The sequence below is a fragment of the Lissotriton vulgaris genome, chromosome 7, assembly GCF_964263255.1.
Source record: "Lissotriton vulgaris chromosome 7, aLisVul1.2, whole genome shotgun sequence".
NCBI lineage: Eukaryota > Metazoa > Chordata > Amphibia > Caudata > Salamandridae > Lissotriton > Lissotriton vulgaris.
Window position 1 is genome coordinate 1761528041 of NC_141695.1, and position 14829 is coordinate 1761542869.

The following is a 14829-nucleotide window of genomic DNA, read 5'->3' on the forward strand; positions in this document are numbered from 1 at the left end:
CAAACCCTTACATGTTCACACCTCCTTTTTACCAGCATCGGGTGCCTAGATATATACACATTATCTAATGGCTCTTCCAGTTCACTTCTTATACTTTGATCAATAGTTTGTGGGGACCCTACTGGTCTTAGCATGAGAGGCATTTGTCCTTTGATTCCTGTCAGCTCATCTTCTATCTTTTTAAGGAATGACTTTTGGGTATTTAATACACCATTGTTCAGCAGTGATACTTCTAGGATTCCCTGAAGGGTTTTCTGTAACATTAATAATAGGTCCATAATAGACGAAGTTGGTGCTGCTGACAAATCCGAGTCCTGTGGGCTATTTCTCTCTAGGGTTACTTGGCTTTCAGTCCTTCCTTGATCCTGCTGTTTTGAATTATTTTTATCCTTGTGGCTATATAACACTTGGTTAGCAGGTGCCTCCCAAATAAAACTAGGCTCGAGGCTTTCCCTTCTCAATTGCCCTTCATGTCCCGACGTTTGCTGGGAAAAATGTTTTGGGGATGAAGAAAGCCGCGGTGCCACCATTTTTGAGTTTTGACTCTGGAGGGATAGATTTATTAACAAGGGGTCCTCTAACTCATCCTCCAATTCCTTTTCTGGCGCTCCCCTCTTGCTTTTCTCCACCTGGAGCACATCTTCTGTCTCTGTACTTATTGTGTTCTCGGGGCGGGGATCCTCTTCAGATTCCATGTTTATTGCAGATACATTTTGGACTTTGTAATGTTTACCTACAAAGTCCTTTACGGGATTAGAAGAAGCAGTAATCTGGTATTGACGTACCCCCCTTTTTTGCTTGCGGGGCCTGTTTAGTTCCTTTTTTACATTTCCCTTTCTTACGTCGCCCCTCAGTTCTGTCCTCATGGGAGACCTGACTTTCCTGGCTCTCTTCCCATGACCTTGATCCTGCCAATATCTCGCTCATTTCCGGGCTGTTTTCTTCAGCTTCCTTCCGTGATTTTTGCTTGCGTTTTGGGGCCATGTCCTTTTGCTGATATTAAACTGAGGGAGTTCCTGACTTATCTCTGCAGCTCCCCCTTACTTTCCAATAAGATCAAATATGGTAAAAGGATACTGCTAATACACTCCATTTTCTTTTTTTTACGTGCACTCCTGCTCACTTACCTCTGTTGTGCCCCTATCCGCCAGCCTGCCTTGCCAGAAATTGAAGGGAAAAATCCTTCCTCCTCTTTTTCCATGTTAATGGTATCTCTCAGCTGTAACCTCCCTTTATAGTCTTCTGCCCCTAGGCTGGGGTATCCTGATATTTTATAGGTGAGCTGGGCTGGGTTTTAGCCACTCATTTGCTCGTTTGTGCCGATTCTGCCACACCAAACTACGGCAGCTTCCTTATGGCTAGCCGCACCCGCCTCCGCCCCGGCTACGGGGTCCCACGAGCTCCTGCTCCTCGGCGTCCTCCTCTGCGCCCACCGATCCGTTGCGCCACACCCTGCTGGGTCGTCCCGGCTGGAGCTGGGGCTCCCGTGGGGCTTACGTTGTCTGTGCGGGCTTTGGCTTAATGAGAAACACGGGGTTAGGATAGGGGTTAGGTCCGCTCCCCCGCCGCTCTTCTGTGCCGCTCCTGTTTCACGATTCAGAAAAGGGGGTGGTGATGAACAGAGTGTCTGAATTAAGCAGACCACTCTTACCCAGTCCAAAGATCAGGGCTTGATCCATCACCATTATTTATCTCACTGCACCATCCCAGCTCAGAACCTGGCTATATGCAAATCAGTCTGTCCCTGGCCCAGTGAATCATGGGAACAGGGCAGACTAAACTACCAAGCCAATTCTTCACCAGAAAGGAGACAAGCTACTCGGGACCGGTTTCTGGCATTTCAGCCGTCTTCGGCCCGGCTTGCTTGAATCCTGATGGTGCAGTGAGAAAGGGACTCATGTCTGAGTATACCCTGCCACACCTATAGTGGCCAAAAACGATTCAGAAAAGGGGGTGGTGATGAACAGAGTGTCTGAATTAAGCAGACCACTCTTACCCAGTCCAAAGATCAGGGCTTGATCCATCACCATTATTTATCTCACTGCACCATCCCAGCTCAGGACCTGGCTATATGCAAATCAGTCTGTCCCTGGCCCAGTGAATCATGGGAACAGGGCAGACTAAACTACCAAGCCAATTCTTCACCAGAAAGGAGACAAGCTACTGGGGACCGGTTTCTGGCATTTCAGCCGTCTTCGGCCCGGCTTGCTTGAATCCTGATGGTGCAGTGAGAAAGGGACTCATGTCTGAGTATACCCTGCCACACCTATAGTGGCTAAAAACGATTCAGAAAAGGGGGTGGTGATGAACAGAGTGTCTGAATTAAGCAGACCACTCTTACCCAGTCCAAAGATCAGGGCTTGATCCATCACCATTATTTATCTCACTGCACCATCCCAGCTCAGAACCTGGCTATATGCAAATCAGTCTGTCCCTGGCCCAGTGCATCATGGGAACAGGGCAGACTAAACTACCAAGCCAATTCTTCACCAGAAAGGAGACAAGCTACCGGGGACCGGTTTCTGGCATTTCAGCCGTCTTCGGCCCGGCTTGCTTGAATCCTGATGGTGCAGTGAGAAAGGGACTCATGTCTGAGTATACCCTGCCACACCTATAGTGGCCAAAAACGATTCAGAAAAGGGGGTGGTGATGAACAGAGTGTCTGAATTAAGCAGACCACTCTTACCCAGTCCAAAGATCAGGGCTTGATCCATCACCATTATTTATCTCACTGCACCATCCCAGCTCAGAGCCTGGCTATATGCAAATCAGTCTGTCCCTGGCCCAGTGCATCATGGGAACAGGGCAGACTAAACTACCAAGCCAATTCTTCACCAGAAAGGAGACAAGCTACCGGGGACCGGTTTCTGGCATTTCAGCCGTCTTCGGCCCGGCTTGCTTGAATCCTGATGGTGCAGTGAGAAAGGGACTCATGTCTGAGTATACCCTGCCACACCTATAGTGGCCAAAAACGATTCAGAAAAGGGGGTGGTGATGAACAGAGTGTCTGAATTAAGCAGACCACTCTTATCCAGTCCAAAGATCAGGGCTTGATACATCACCATTATTTATCTCACTGCACCATCCCAGCTCAGAACGTGGCTATATGCAAATCAGTCTGTCCCTGGCCCAGTGCATCATGGGAACAGGGCAGACTAAACTACCAAGCCAATTCTTCACCAGAAAGGAGACAAGCTACCGGGGGCCGGTTTCTGGCATTTCAGCCGTCTTCGGCCCGGCTTGCTTGAATCCTGATGGTGCAGTGAGAACGGGACTCATGTCTGAGTATACCCTGCCACACATATAGTGGCCAAAAACGATTCAGAAAAGGGGGTTCCTGTTTCACGGCACACACAATCCACGATGTTCAGCGCTCCTCTGCGCTCGATTAGCTGGACTGCGTGCGTCTCTACTCCACTCGGCTCGGCAAGGCTAGGCAAGGCTACGCAAGGCTTGGCCACAACAGAGAGCTCTGCAATGCCCATTCCCCAGAAACCAATTCCTAGAATATTTGTGTTTGATTTTAAATTGGCCTTTGCATGATTGTTTTTAAGGTGTAAAAGCAATGGCTACAGGTCTTACTTTTAGAAACAGTTTTGACAGAGGTGTTTATTTCAGAGCTTTACTTCTAAGGACATTATTTAGGATTTATTTATTTTACGTTGTTAATCAATTACTTTGGATGCTTTTAATTTACTAATCACTCCCCACCCCTAAGCACCATACATCCCTGCCACCTAAAAGCCTTCACCGTGCCTAGTGAGCATGTGGTAGTGGGAGAACATCCTGAATGCCTGCCCCAGACTCATCCTAAACTTACAACGCTGCATCCACATCACTGGCCACATGAGAGACCTTCACTGGCCACCTGTCAACAAAAGAATTACCTTCAAACTCTTCACACATGCTTCGACAACATCGGACCTGCATACCTCAACCACCGCCTCTCCTTCTACACTTGCACCAGACATCTCTGCCCGCCCATTTGGCCCTGACCACCATCCCACATATCCACAAGACCACAGCTGGAGGAAGATCCTTCTCCTACCTCACTGCGAAGACCTGGACATCCCTGCCTCTGCAAATCAGCCAATCACCATCACTGTCGCAATTCAGGAAGGACCTCAAGACCCGACTCTTTGATTTAACAGCAGACCCCCCCACCCAGCGCCTTGAGACCCTTAAGAGCGAGTAGCCACACTTTATATTAAACCAGATTGATTGATTGTGCAGCGCTTAAACACAATTCCACAACAGCTTAACACTACACCTGAATAATACATTAGCAGTGCAGTACAGTCCCAACATAAAGTAACAACATACTAAAACAACACCTCATTACAGCAACAAAATACAACACGTTGTTTAACAAAGTCACAGACTTGCTAAAAATAACCATTTCCCAAATTGATAAAATGCACATCTACTCTTTCTTAACAAACACATTTTTTTTAGGTGTTCAGCTGTGTACTAAGGGGGCAACCAAGGACATTCTATCTAATATTATAAACACCCACACTGAGATGTAACTTATTGGGTATTTCTAAGCATGTGCATATAAAGTTCGCACATTTTTATCACAGTTAATTAATGATATATGCTGGAAGCATAGCAGAGTTGACTAATTACAGAAGTTTTCACAGGAGTATGTGTGGAGAGAAAAGATGTGTTCTACAAATGGTTTAAGAACTAGAAATAAAAAGTTTAAATTTTTCATAAATACACATCTTCTTACCGATAGACGTACGTTACACCAGTTGTAGTTGGAATGTTCTATGAACAACCAAGAAAATTGGTAATCTACACCACTGTATAGGTATCCTATGGATTTTATAAACCACACCTGTTTTTAGAAAGTGCTAGCTGTCTGGTTTCAAAAGGCCTATTGTGAATTTACACTGGACTTGCAGCCCAGCTATCGCTAACTGTTGCTTTGATTAACTAGCACTCAAATTTGCTTGTTTCAAAATCGATGACTTGGCATCCTCCTCTAGTATTTGTACCTCCCCTGGAGCACCCCCCCCCCCACCCCCCATGGCTTCCTCCTGCTCTGTACATGACTCCTTCGAACATGAACCACAACCTCCTGCTCAGAGCAAGTGGTAAATGTCTTCGTTACACCCTGCAGTATTGGGATTTCTTGCGGAATTCATGCGAGTAAATCCATTTCTACACAGTTATAACTCATCCCATGAGTATTTACACATAATTGCACAGATCTGGCTTGTGTTACTGAACAGTACTGGTAGTTACAAGTGTGGAGTTTTCAGCCCACCCCTACCATGCAAATCATAATCGTTGTCTAAATGGAAAGATGGTCTTTTGCCAATTATTTTACATCCAGTAATAAGCATAGATTATAGATATGAAAAACAATTCACTCTTGTCCTTTAGTGAACACGTAGCTGGCTGTACTGGGGATTTTTTTTTTTATCCACATGGTTTTAAGTTAGTTGGTAACGCCCCTGTCTACTAACATTAATTTCAATATTCAATTGTGAACACATACTTTTTATAAATATATATATATATTTTTAGAAGTCTGATGCTTCTAATGGTCACCTTCTGGCTGACTGTATACCTGTGGGAAGTTGTAATGTGTCACCTTTTAAATAGTGTTAGTTAGAATGACCCTTCTGTTTGTTACATCTCTTTGTGGATGTCAGTTGTGTTGTATGTCTTCTCACAGGTTTGCCTGCAAGGGAGTGAGATCTGCAGAAGGTCTCAGCACTGGCTGTGCAGTGTCTTCCAAAAGGCTTGTTTAGAGAGAGGTCACTTTGCTGCACATTTTCCCTGTGGCACAGTTACTTATAGTCTTCCTCTTAGCGGGCAGTCCATCTGACGCCCTACAAGTGCAAGCCTAGCGTTATGGTTCTACCTTGAAAACCTTTTGCTCCTATTGGTAGAGGTACAAGCAGTACATAATGCATAACGTTACCATCATTGGCTGGAAGTAAAATCTACATTTCCTCTTATCAGGTAGGAAGTCTTAATTGTAAGAAAAAGACAGAGGCAAAGTTTATCCATTTTAATTGGTTCCACTTTTTGTGTTTTGGTCTTTGTTGTTCTAATTTGCAGCTGCTTGTTCTTAAATTCACATTAGCTAGACTTCACATTTCTGATCTTCCCATCTCTAAGTTGCTAAGTTCAATGCAGCCAATGTAATCTTCACTGTTTTCACCTTTTATGTTTACATCACAGCAAGAAAGAAGGTAGAACCTTTGGTGGTGTCTTTATATTGGAGTCTTAAGCCCTTAGTGATGTCATCTCTTGTAACATTCAGTTTATCTTTATGGCTGTTGTTGCTAGCTGAGTTGAATTAAAGATTTGCACAATGTAGAAAGTAAAGCTTGATTCAACTTGTAATCATTTATAATAAACGTTTCTCTACACAGTTTTTTGAAATGTTTAGATTTGCAAAATATATTTGTCTAAATGCAAAAATACAATTTGCCAATCTTGATTTATATATGCAAAATAAATGTAAATGGTGCATTACTAACACTGCATTACTAACACTGAGTAGGACACAACTGTTGTATAAATGATGCATTACTAGCACTGATTAAGATGGAACTGTTGAGTAAAGGATACATTATTATCACTGAGTAGGACATAACTGTTATGTACAGGATAAATTACTTCCACTGAGTAGGACACAACTGTTGTGTAAAGGATACCTTACTACCACTTAGTAGGACACAACTGTTGTGTAAAGAATACATCACTACCACTGAGTAGGACACAACTGTTGTGTAAAGGATACCTTACTACCACTTAGAAGAACACAAATGTTGTGTAAAGAATACATCACTACCGCTGAGTAGGACACAACTGTTGTGTAAAGGATACTAAGCTCACTTTTTTGTTTAGTTAGAGGAACAGTACTAACACACATTATCGAATATGCTCTGATCAAAGGTGTTGTATAATTATTCATTTTCAAAAACTTGTTTAACATCTCAATTTAGCTAGTGGATTACCAAAGTACTTTTATAAGGTAGTTCTCAAAAAACACTAGCACCTTAAAAATTTGGAATTTTCACCTAACTTAAATATTGCACATTATATCCAAGAGTAAATTAAAGAAGCTACTTGCGGAGAAGACAATAGGGAAAAAAAGAAAAGATCCATAAACTGAAAGACAACCGTTGAAAAAGCCCATCTCCAGCACCATCTATATGAGGGAAGATCTGCCACCTCTTCAGGGAATCTGCAGAAGTTTACTCAACCTGGACGTGGATCCCCCGGGTCGCTTGATTAGAAAGGTGTGTTACATTGTTATATGTGTTACAAGTATAGTTTCCAGAGTCAGTCTGAGTTAGAGAATCAAAGCGTAGTTCAGGTCCTGATTTTGATTAGGATTGCCCATTGAGAAGCGAGGTGTACAGTGCAGGATGGTGAGATGCAGCCATGCAATAGAGCAAAATCGACAACATATTGGCTTCCCTTCCCCGGCTAGGTGAGATCTCCTCTTTGGAGGACAATCCCAGCTCTCAACTTGAGTTACAATTGGTGGAGCTGGCCTCCCTCGGTCCAGTCACTAAGGAGGAAGTCTTGTCGGTGCTGAGATCTATGAAGAGCGGCTCCCCGAAAGACCCAGCACCTATTAAATATCTTAAACAGGTGTCATCCACTATCGTCGGCCCTGTGACGGACTTGATAAACCTGCCCCTCGCCCATGGGGTGGTCCCCCCCAGTTGGAAAGGGGCGGTGGTTAAGGCTCTTTTGAAAAAGCCTAACCTCGATCCCGCCGATCTCGCCAACTTTCGGCCTATCTCTTTGCTGCCGGGTATCAGTAAGGTGGCTGAGAAGCTGGTGAATAGCCGCCTTTCCAACTTCTTGGAAGCCAATTCCCTCCTGGGCGACTCCCAAACGGGTTTTCGCCCCGGTCAGGGGACCGACACCGCCCTGCTGGCGGTCGTGGAGAATGCGAGGAGCATGCTGGATTCGGGGGGATCAGTGGCAGTGATCCTCCTGGACCTCAGCGCTGCTTTTGACACCGTGGACCATCAGGTGCTTCTCCAACGGCTGTCGGGGGTGGGGGTCACGGGTTTGGCCCTCAAATGGTTCGCCTCCTTCCTGGAAGGTCGTACATTTGAGGTGTGGGAAGGCCAGGAAAAATCATCTTCTACCCCTCTCCAGTGCGGTGTGCCACAGGGCTCTTCATTGAGCCCTACCTTATTCAACGTTTACATGGCCCCCCTGGAGAATGTGGTACGGCCGCTGGGTATCAAAATCATCAGTTACGCTGATGATACTCAGCTGGTGGTAGGCCTTTCCCAGTCGGCGTACCATCCCGACCGGCTGCACACGTGTCTTGAAAAGATCTACACGTGGATGTGCAGCTCAGCCCTAAAGTTAAATGGCTCCAAAACGGATCTGATGCTGCTGGGGAACTCCTCTCCATCTTTGTCCCCCAGCAGCTGGCCAGACTGTTTGGGACCGATGCCCCCCCCCAAGCAGGAGATCAAGAGCTTAGGGGTATGGCTGGAGCAGGACCTATTGTTTAAAACCCACGCCAAAAAGACTGCTGGCGTGTGCTTTGGCCTGCTCCGTTCAGCCCAGAAGATTCTGCCCTTGCTCCCAGTGGCCACTCGAAGGCTTCTCATCCAGGGACTTATCATCTCGCAACTGGATTTCAGCAATGCGCTATTCCTGGGCGCACCCGAATCTACCCTGAACAGACTGCAGCAAGTGCAGAACGCGGGTGCCAGGCTTTTGACGGGTCTCCCTAGGCGTCAATCTGCCCGCCCGGCGTTGAGGGCACTGCACTGGCTCCCTGTGAGGGACAGGGTGAAATTCAAGTCACTCTGCATCGCCCACAAAGTTCTGCACGGGGTAGGTCCACCTATTCTGGAGGAGATGGTCCAGCCCTACAAGGCCTCTCGTTCCCTTCGCTCTGACCACCAACATCTCCTTCAGGTTGGCAGGGTGAAAAAGGCAAGAACTGGTGGCAGAAGGTTTTCAATAAATGTGGCCTCCTTGTGGAACTCACTGCCCCTACAACTGCGCTCCGAAGCCAGTCTTCTCAGGTTCCGTAAACTTTTAAAAACTTTTTTGTTCTCTGTTTAATCTCTTCATTCTTTTAGTAGTGTTATGTTCTGATAAGCGCGGGAATGCCTATTGGTAACCAGGCGCTATACAAAACTCAGAATAATAATAATAATAATAATTAGAGCCGAGCCGGCCTGGTAGACCGCCTTCTCAGGACTGGCAGAGATCACTGGAGTGTCCGGTCCATCTGAAGCAAACACATTGAATGAACATTTTAGAACAACAGAACAAATTGTTTCTATCCTGACTGTTGCTAGTGTTCATTAAAGTTTCAATCTGAAACAATCGTACAAATAAGTATTTTAAAATAGTATATACAAAAGACTGTATGTATACATTCTTTTGGCCTGAGAAAATTATGTTTTTTTCACATGAACCTCTTTTATCAGTGAACCATCAGGCTGGTGCTGTTTTTTCCTACAATTGACACAATTGATCAATGTATTGCACCCTTAAGAGGGTTAGTGTGACATGCTTGTGAGCATATGTCATATGATCAAGTGTTAAGGGACAAATTATTAATGAAAAGTAAATCTAAGAAGATACAGTAAAAATTATAGTCACGTGGTGAATTGTCATTGAAGGCAGTGGTGAATGTTGTGAGAAGTACTGAGGGATCAGAAAAATGCGTACCAGTAGTTAGGAAGGAGAATGAAAGGACTGGGTCTGTCTGTACTTTTGGAAGTGGTAAGAACACAAAGGAAAAAGAGAAAGTATGAAGTAATGTGAACAAGTAGTAATTTCACAGGGATGTCATGTTACAGATGCGGGTCGAGTAGCCATCTTGCAAATTCTTAAATGTGTCCTGATGTAAGCAAGAAGTGTAGGGCCTGCAAGAAGAAGGGGCATTGCAGCAGAGTATGAAAGAGTGCTGAGAGGCAAATTAATTGTATTGCTGAGTATGCTTAGGAAGATGATTTGAGTATGCAAGCAGTGGTTTTGAGTATACAGAATGATTTTGTGAATGGGGAGAAAGGGCAGTAGAACAAATAAACGAAAATGCCGAACTTTGAAGCATAAATGGAGACTGTCAAAGGACAGCATAGATAGACAAAGCTACTTAGCCGAACTTAAAAATTACCATCATGCTATAAAAAATGCCAAAACAAACTATTATACAAGAAGGATTGAATATAACGGCAGCTCATCCAAGGAACTTTTATTAGCATACTTTGTGAACCCACCAGTCTATCACAAGCCATTGCTCCCACGACAGAGAACTGTGAACTAATTAATAATTTTTTCACTGACAAAGTGACAAATATCTACGCTTCTTTCGACAACCCTGATGAAGACGCTAATATTAACTGGGAAAACTTGGCACCTCATCCCTCTGCACAAAAATGCACCTTGACACTGTGACTCCTTTCTGAGAGGAAGAGGTGGCCAAAGCTATGAGTGCGGTCAAGGCAGGATCCCCACTTGATCCTGGCCCGCATTTTATCTTTACCAGACTAGTGCCAGTTTTATCTCCTCACGTCACCAAAATCCTCAACCAATCTCTGGAGCAAGCCTCATTCCCAGACATTTGGAAAAAAAACAGTGTTTTTTCCCCATTTAAAGAAAGCAGGACTTGGAATATATGATCCAGCCAATTATCGCCCCATTTCTCAATTTCCTTATGTATCCAAAGTTCTGGAGTGCTTAGTCAATAAGCAACTTACCACCTTCCTCAAATCTAATATTTTGTTTGCCTTTCTCAAACTGGCTTTAGGACTAATAACAGCACTGAGGCAACTTTACTGGCTGTGTCTGACAATATTAGATCACTAGTGGATCAAGACAGAGCCGTAGCACTGGTTGTACTAGATCTTTCCGCGGCCTTCAATACGGTATCACGCAATAAACTTCTCCACATCCTACACAAAAAGGTATTTGTTCTAAAGCCCTTCATGGTTTGCCTCATTTTTGAAAGATCGAACCCAAACAATTCAAATGGGATCCTGTACCTCCACCTCAAAGACCATTAAGTATGGAGTTCCGCAAGGAGCAACTTTAAGTCCCACCCTTTTTTACGCATATGTTTCTTCCCTGGTAGATATCAGTAGGAAATGGGGTTTTGACATCTGCTCATACACTGATGACACGCAATTGGTGATCCCTTGATAAACAGATGGACCAACACTGAGACTAAGAACAACTTAATAAATTGTCTCACTGAACTCGCGGACTGGATGTTGCAGAACAGCTTAAAACTAAATGCCGGGAAGTCTGAAATTCTGCTGTTTGGGAGTGCCCAGGCAATTTGGGACAATAGCTGGTGGCCCCAAGCACTAGGCACGGCCCCAGAATCTAAGCGAGCAGCAAAAAGTATGGGCATCATCTTTGATAATACCCTATCTATGCAAGACCAAGTATGCACTCTGTGCGGAAAAGCCTTTACCACACTGAAACTTATAAGACGACTCTTTCCCTGGGTACCACTAAAGTGCAGACAAATGGTAACACAGGCTTTGCTCCTGAGCAGACTTGACTACGGCACTGCCCTTTGTGTTGCCGTGGCTGACTATGTTTTCTCCAGACTTCAGGTGGTCCAGAATGCTGCAACTAAATTAATATGCATTACAAAATACAGATCTGCTTCCCACTGCTTGAAGGAAGTAGATTGGCTACCAGTCCGCCAGAGAGACAGTTTCAAGCTCCTTTGTTTTTCACATAAATCCTTGCATAAAAAAGGACCACACATTTTGCCAGACAAGTTACAATTCCACGTCCCTTCACGCAACTTGAGATCATGCCATCAAGCTCTTGCCTCAGTCAAGCGCACATCCAGGGTTCCAATGGGCGACCAGTCCTTTTCCAAATCAGCCGCGGTCCTTTGGAACAAGCTTCCCCCTGATCTTCGCCTGACAGACGATTACCTGCTGTTCAGGAAAAAACTGAAAACCACCCTGTTCCCTAGGCTCTGAACCTACCAAAGAACCAAATTGCACTGCACTCTAATCCGTCCAAGTGCCGTGATGTTCCTCGGGATGATTGATACGCTCTAAGTACACATACAAAAATACAAATTGTTGTGTGTTAAGTATTGATGGGGTGCAGGTGGAGGTTACGGTGAATTTGTACGCTTGGCATACCTTTATGAGCAAAGATATGTTTGATAAGTTGTGGCCTGGAATGGATTTGGCTGTAACTGATGTCATCTTAAACAAATGAGAGGGTCTCTTTTGCAACCAAAAGGGAATGGAGAACCAAATTACTGTAAAGTAAAAAAAATGTTTTCCCTTTGGGTGAATCGTATGTCATCAACATCAAGCTCATTCAGTCAGTACACTTGGTCAGAATCACTCTCCTCATGGGGTTCAATCCAACCAATCCCTACTGTGAAACACTTACAAAGAAAAACATCAATTATATCAAACCAGACTGTTTATTATCATGTTAAAAAAACATTCCACTGAATATACACTCAATATAAAACATTCATATATTAAAAAACTGAATTCCAATAAAAAATCATAAAACTACACACTAGAAAGGGAAAGACAATCAACCTTGTCTTATCACTGCTAATTTGGACTCTATCTGGGCAACACAGGGTTGGGCTCCCCTTCCCCTCTACTCCTTCACTTGTTGACCACTCCAAATTTAACACATATGTAAAGCGTTGATGCGTTTCGGAGGCTTTCGTTGGTTATAGCCACCTTCTTCAGGAAAATAAGTAATTATTTCTCCACATCCATCGTGTGACCTTATAAAGACGTATCTTTACCTCATAAATATGTTTACTCTATGCATATTTCATTTTTTTTTTAAATGTAAATGTATTTGAGCTTATATAGCGCACAGCTACCCGCAGTGGGTTTCCCGGCGCTTGCTTAGGGAACCCGTCCTGGTATTCCCCTGTGAGATACCCCCAGCAGGGTATCCACAAGGTGAAAGCCAGGCATCCCGCCGCGAGGGGCCGTTGTGGAGATTAATCAAGCTATTGCCCAGAGTCGCAGAGTGTGAACCCGTGAGTCGAGAAGGCACCGGAGCGAGAATTATCAAGTCCGTGGAATTTTTAGCCCAAGACCCGCCGAGGCGGGGAATTGAACCCCGGTCCAGGGCCAATCTCAGCTTCCGGGTCTGCCGCCTCTAACCCCTGAGCCACACTTCTCCACTGAGCCACACTTCTCCTTCTTCTTCTTCTTCTATCAAGACATTGTGGATACGTTATTCTTACCTATCAATACAAAAGTACATACATATTTTTTTGACATATTGGTGACAATTCCATGTTGCCTTTTCTACAACATCACTTTTTAGCTAAATGAACAATTGTATTGTTTTCACATTAATCACCAAAACAAGGGTCAATTGTTCCCTAGAGTACATATTTTTACATTGTAAATGTTTCACTCACATCCATCTATTACACGCCTTACTACTACTGCTACACACCATACATTACAATAGTACTCAATCATACTTATCCCTCTTTTATAAGTAAGGAACAACTCACTTGTGCGATCGCACATCGGTGAGGCTCTTATTTGAGTTCCGCTCGTCAATGAAGTTGTGACCAAAGCTGTCAAATATATTAAAATACAGCTAGTAAACCACAATGGGGCAAGTTGTAATAAATCAAGCCATTTTTAGAAGTTATCATATTTCTCAGTGGTCTAAATAATTCCTACGGGATTAGTTGATAATCTGGGAAACCGTGGCTCAATTTTGCGTAGTACCCTGTCACACTATGACCTGAAAAAGTCCGGTTGGCCCCTGTTAGGAAATGGATTATTTTTAATCCTATAGATTTTACAAACGAAAATACATTGTTTCTTGTCCCCACAACGCTATAACAATTACCTTGAGTTAAGGTGTCTCTCACTTCACCCTTTCTTTCTTCATATAAAACAAATTATTATTCTCTGGTGCTTAACACCAAACCTTTAAGAAAAGAAGAATGTAAATATAAATCAGTCTAGAACCCCGCCTATCCTTGTGGCAATTTATTTATTTAATTATTGGGTCTTCAAACGTAAAAAACTACCAAATCCTTGCTGGGATTAGGTCTCACCTGGTTTGTAGGGGGCCGGTATTTCCTGATCTTTTTTCCCACACAGGGTAGTCGTTGCTTGTGGCTATATCATTGTTGAGACAATGAGGAGGGTGAAACAAAAATTCCTATTAGTTACTCGCTTATACCCCCAAGGATGCCTTCTGTTATGTGCAACATCATAAATGGAACTAGTTGTTCAGTCAAAGTTCTAAACCCCTCACCCGTTATCTGATCTCTCACGAGGATTTATAGAGCCTCTATATTTGGTCGCTAGTTGTTGGTCACACAGCGTTGCTTTGAGTGACAAAAATTGTTTTTTATTGAGGAAAATGGTCTTGAACTTTGTCTTTACCTCCCAAGGCGTACCCTTTAGATATACTCATTGCAATTTGTTAAATGATTGTAACCCCCTTACAAATTCCTGTTCGTTACTCACTTTTACCCCCTAAAATGCCCTCTATTATATACAGCATCATGACTAAAACTCGTCAGTTAGTCTAAGTACATTTAATCTCCCACAGGGATTTGTGGTGCCTCTATGTTTAATCGCTAGTTTAAATGGGTAGATCTACAGGGACGACTTGGGAGGTAAGGGTAAAGCTTAAGATGACTTCCCTTAGCAACTCCTTTCGTCACGCTAAACAACGCAGAGTGATCAACAACTAGCGATTAAACATAGAGGCTCCACAAATCCCCGTGGGAGATTAGATGTACTTAGACTACGAGTCTACCAGTGGCTTCAGTTGAATCTGTTTCCATCCCTCAAACATCTGTTCATAGTCAATGGA

General features: G+C 43.8%; 1 protein-coding gene across 1 annotated transcript in view; it reads right to left on the reverse strand.

The window, feature by feature from the left end:
• LOC147706607 (uncharacterized) overlaps positions 1–14829 on the reverse strand; it is a 740422-nt gene that overhangs the window by 668108 nt on the left and 57485 nt on the right. Inside the window, 2 exon segments of the mRNA XM_086929638.1 lie at positions 7239–7420; positions 9170–9244. Coding sequence (XP_086785764.1) covers positions 7239–7420; positions 9170–9244 — 257 coding nt within the window.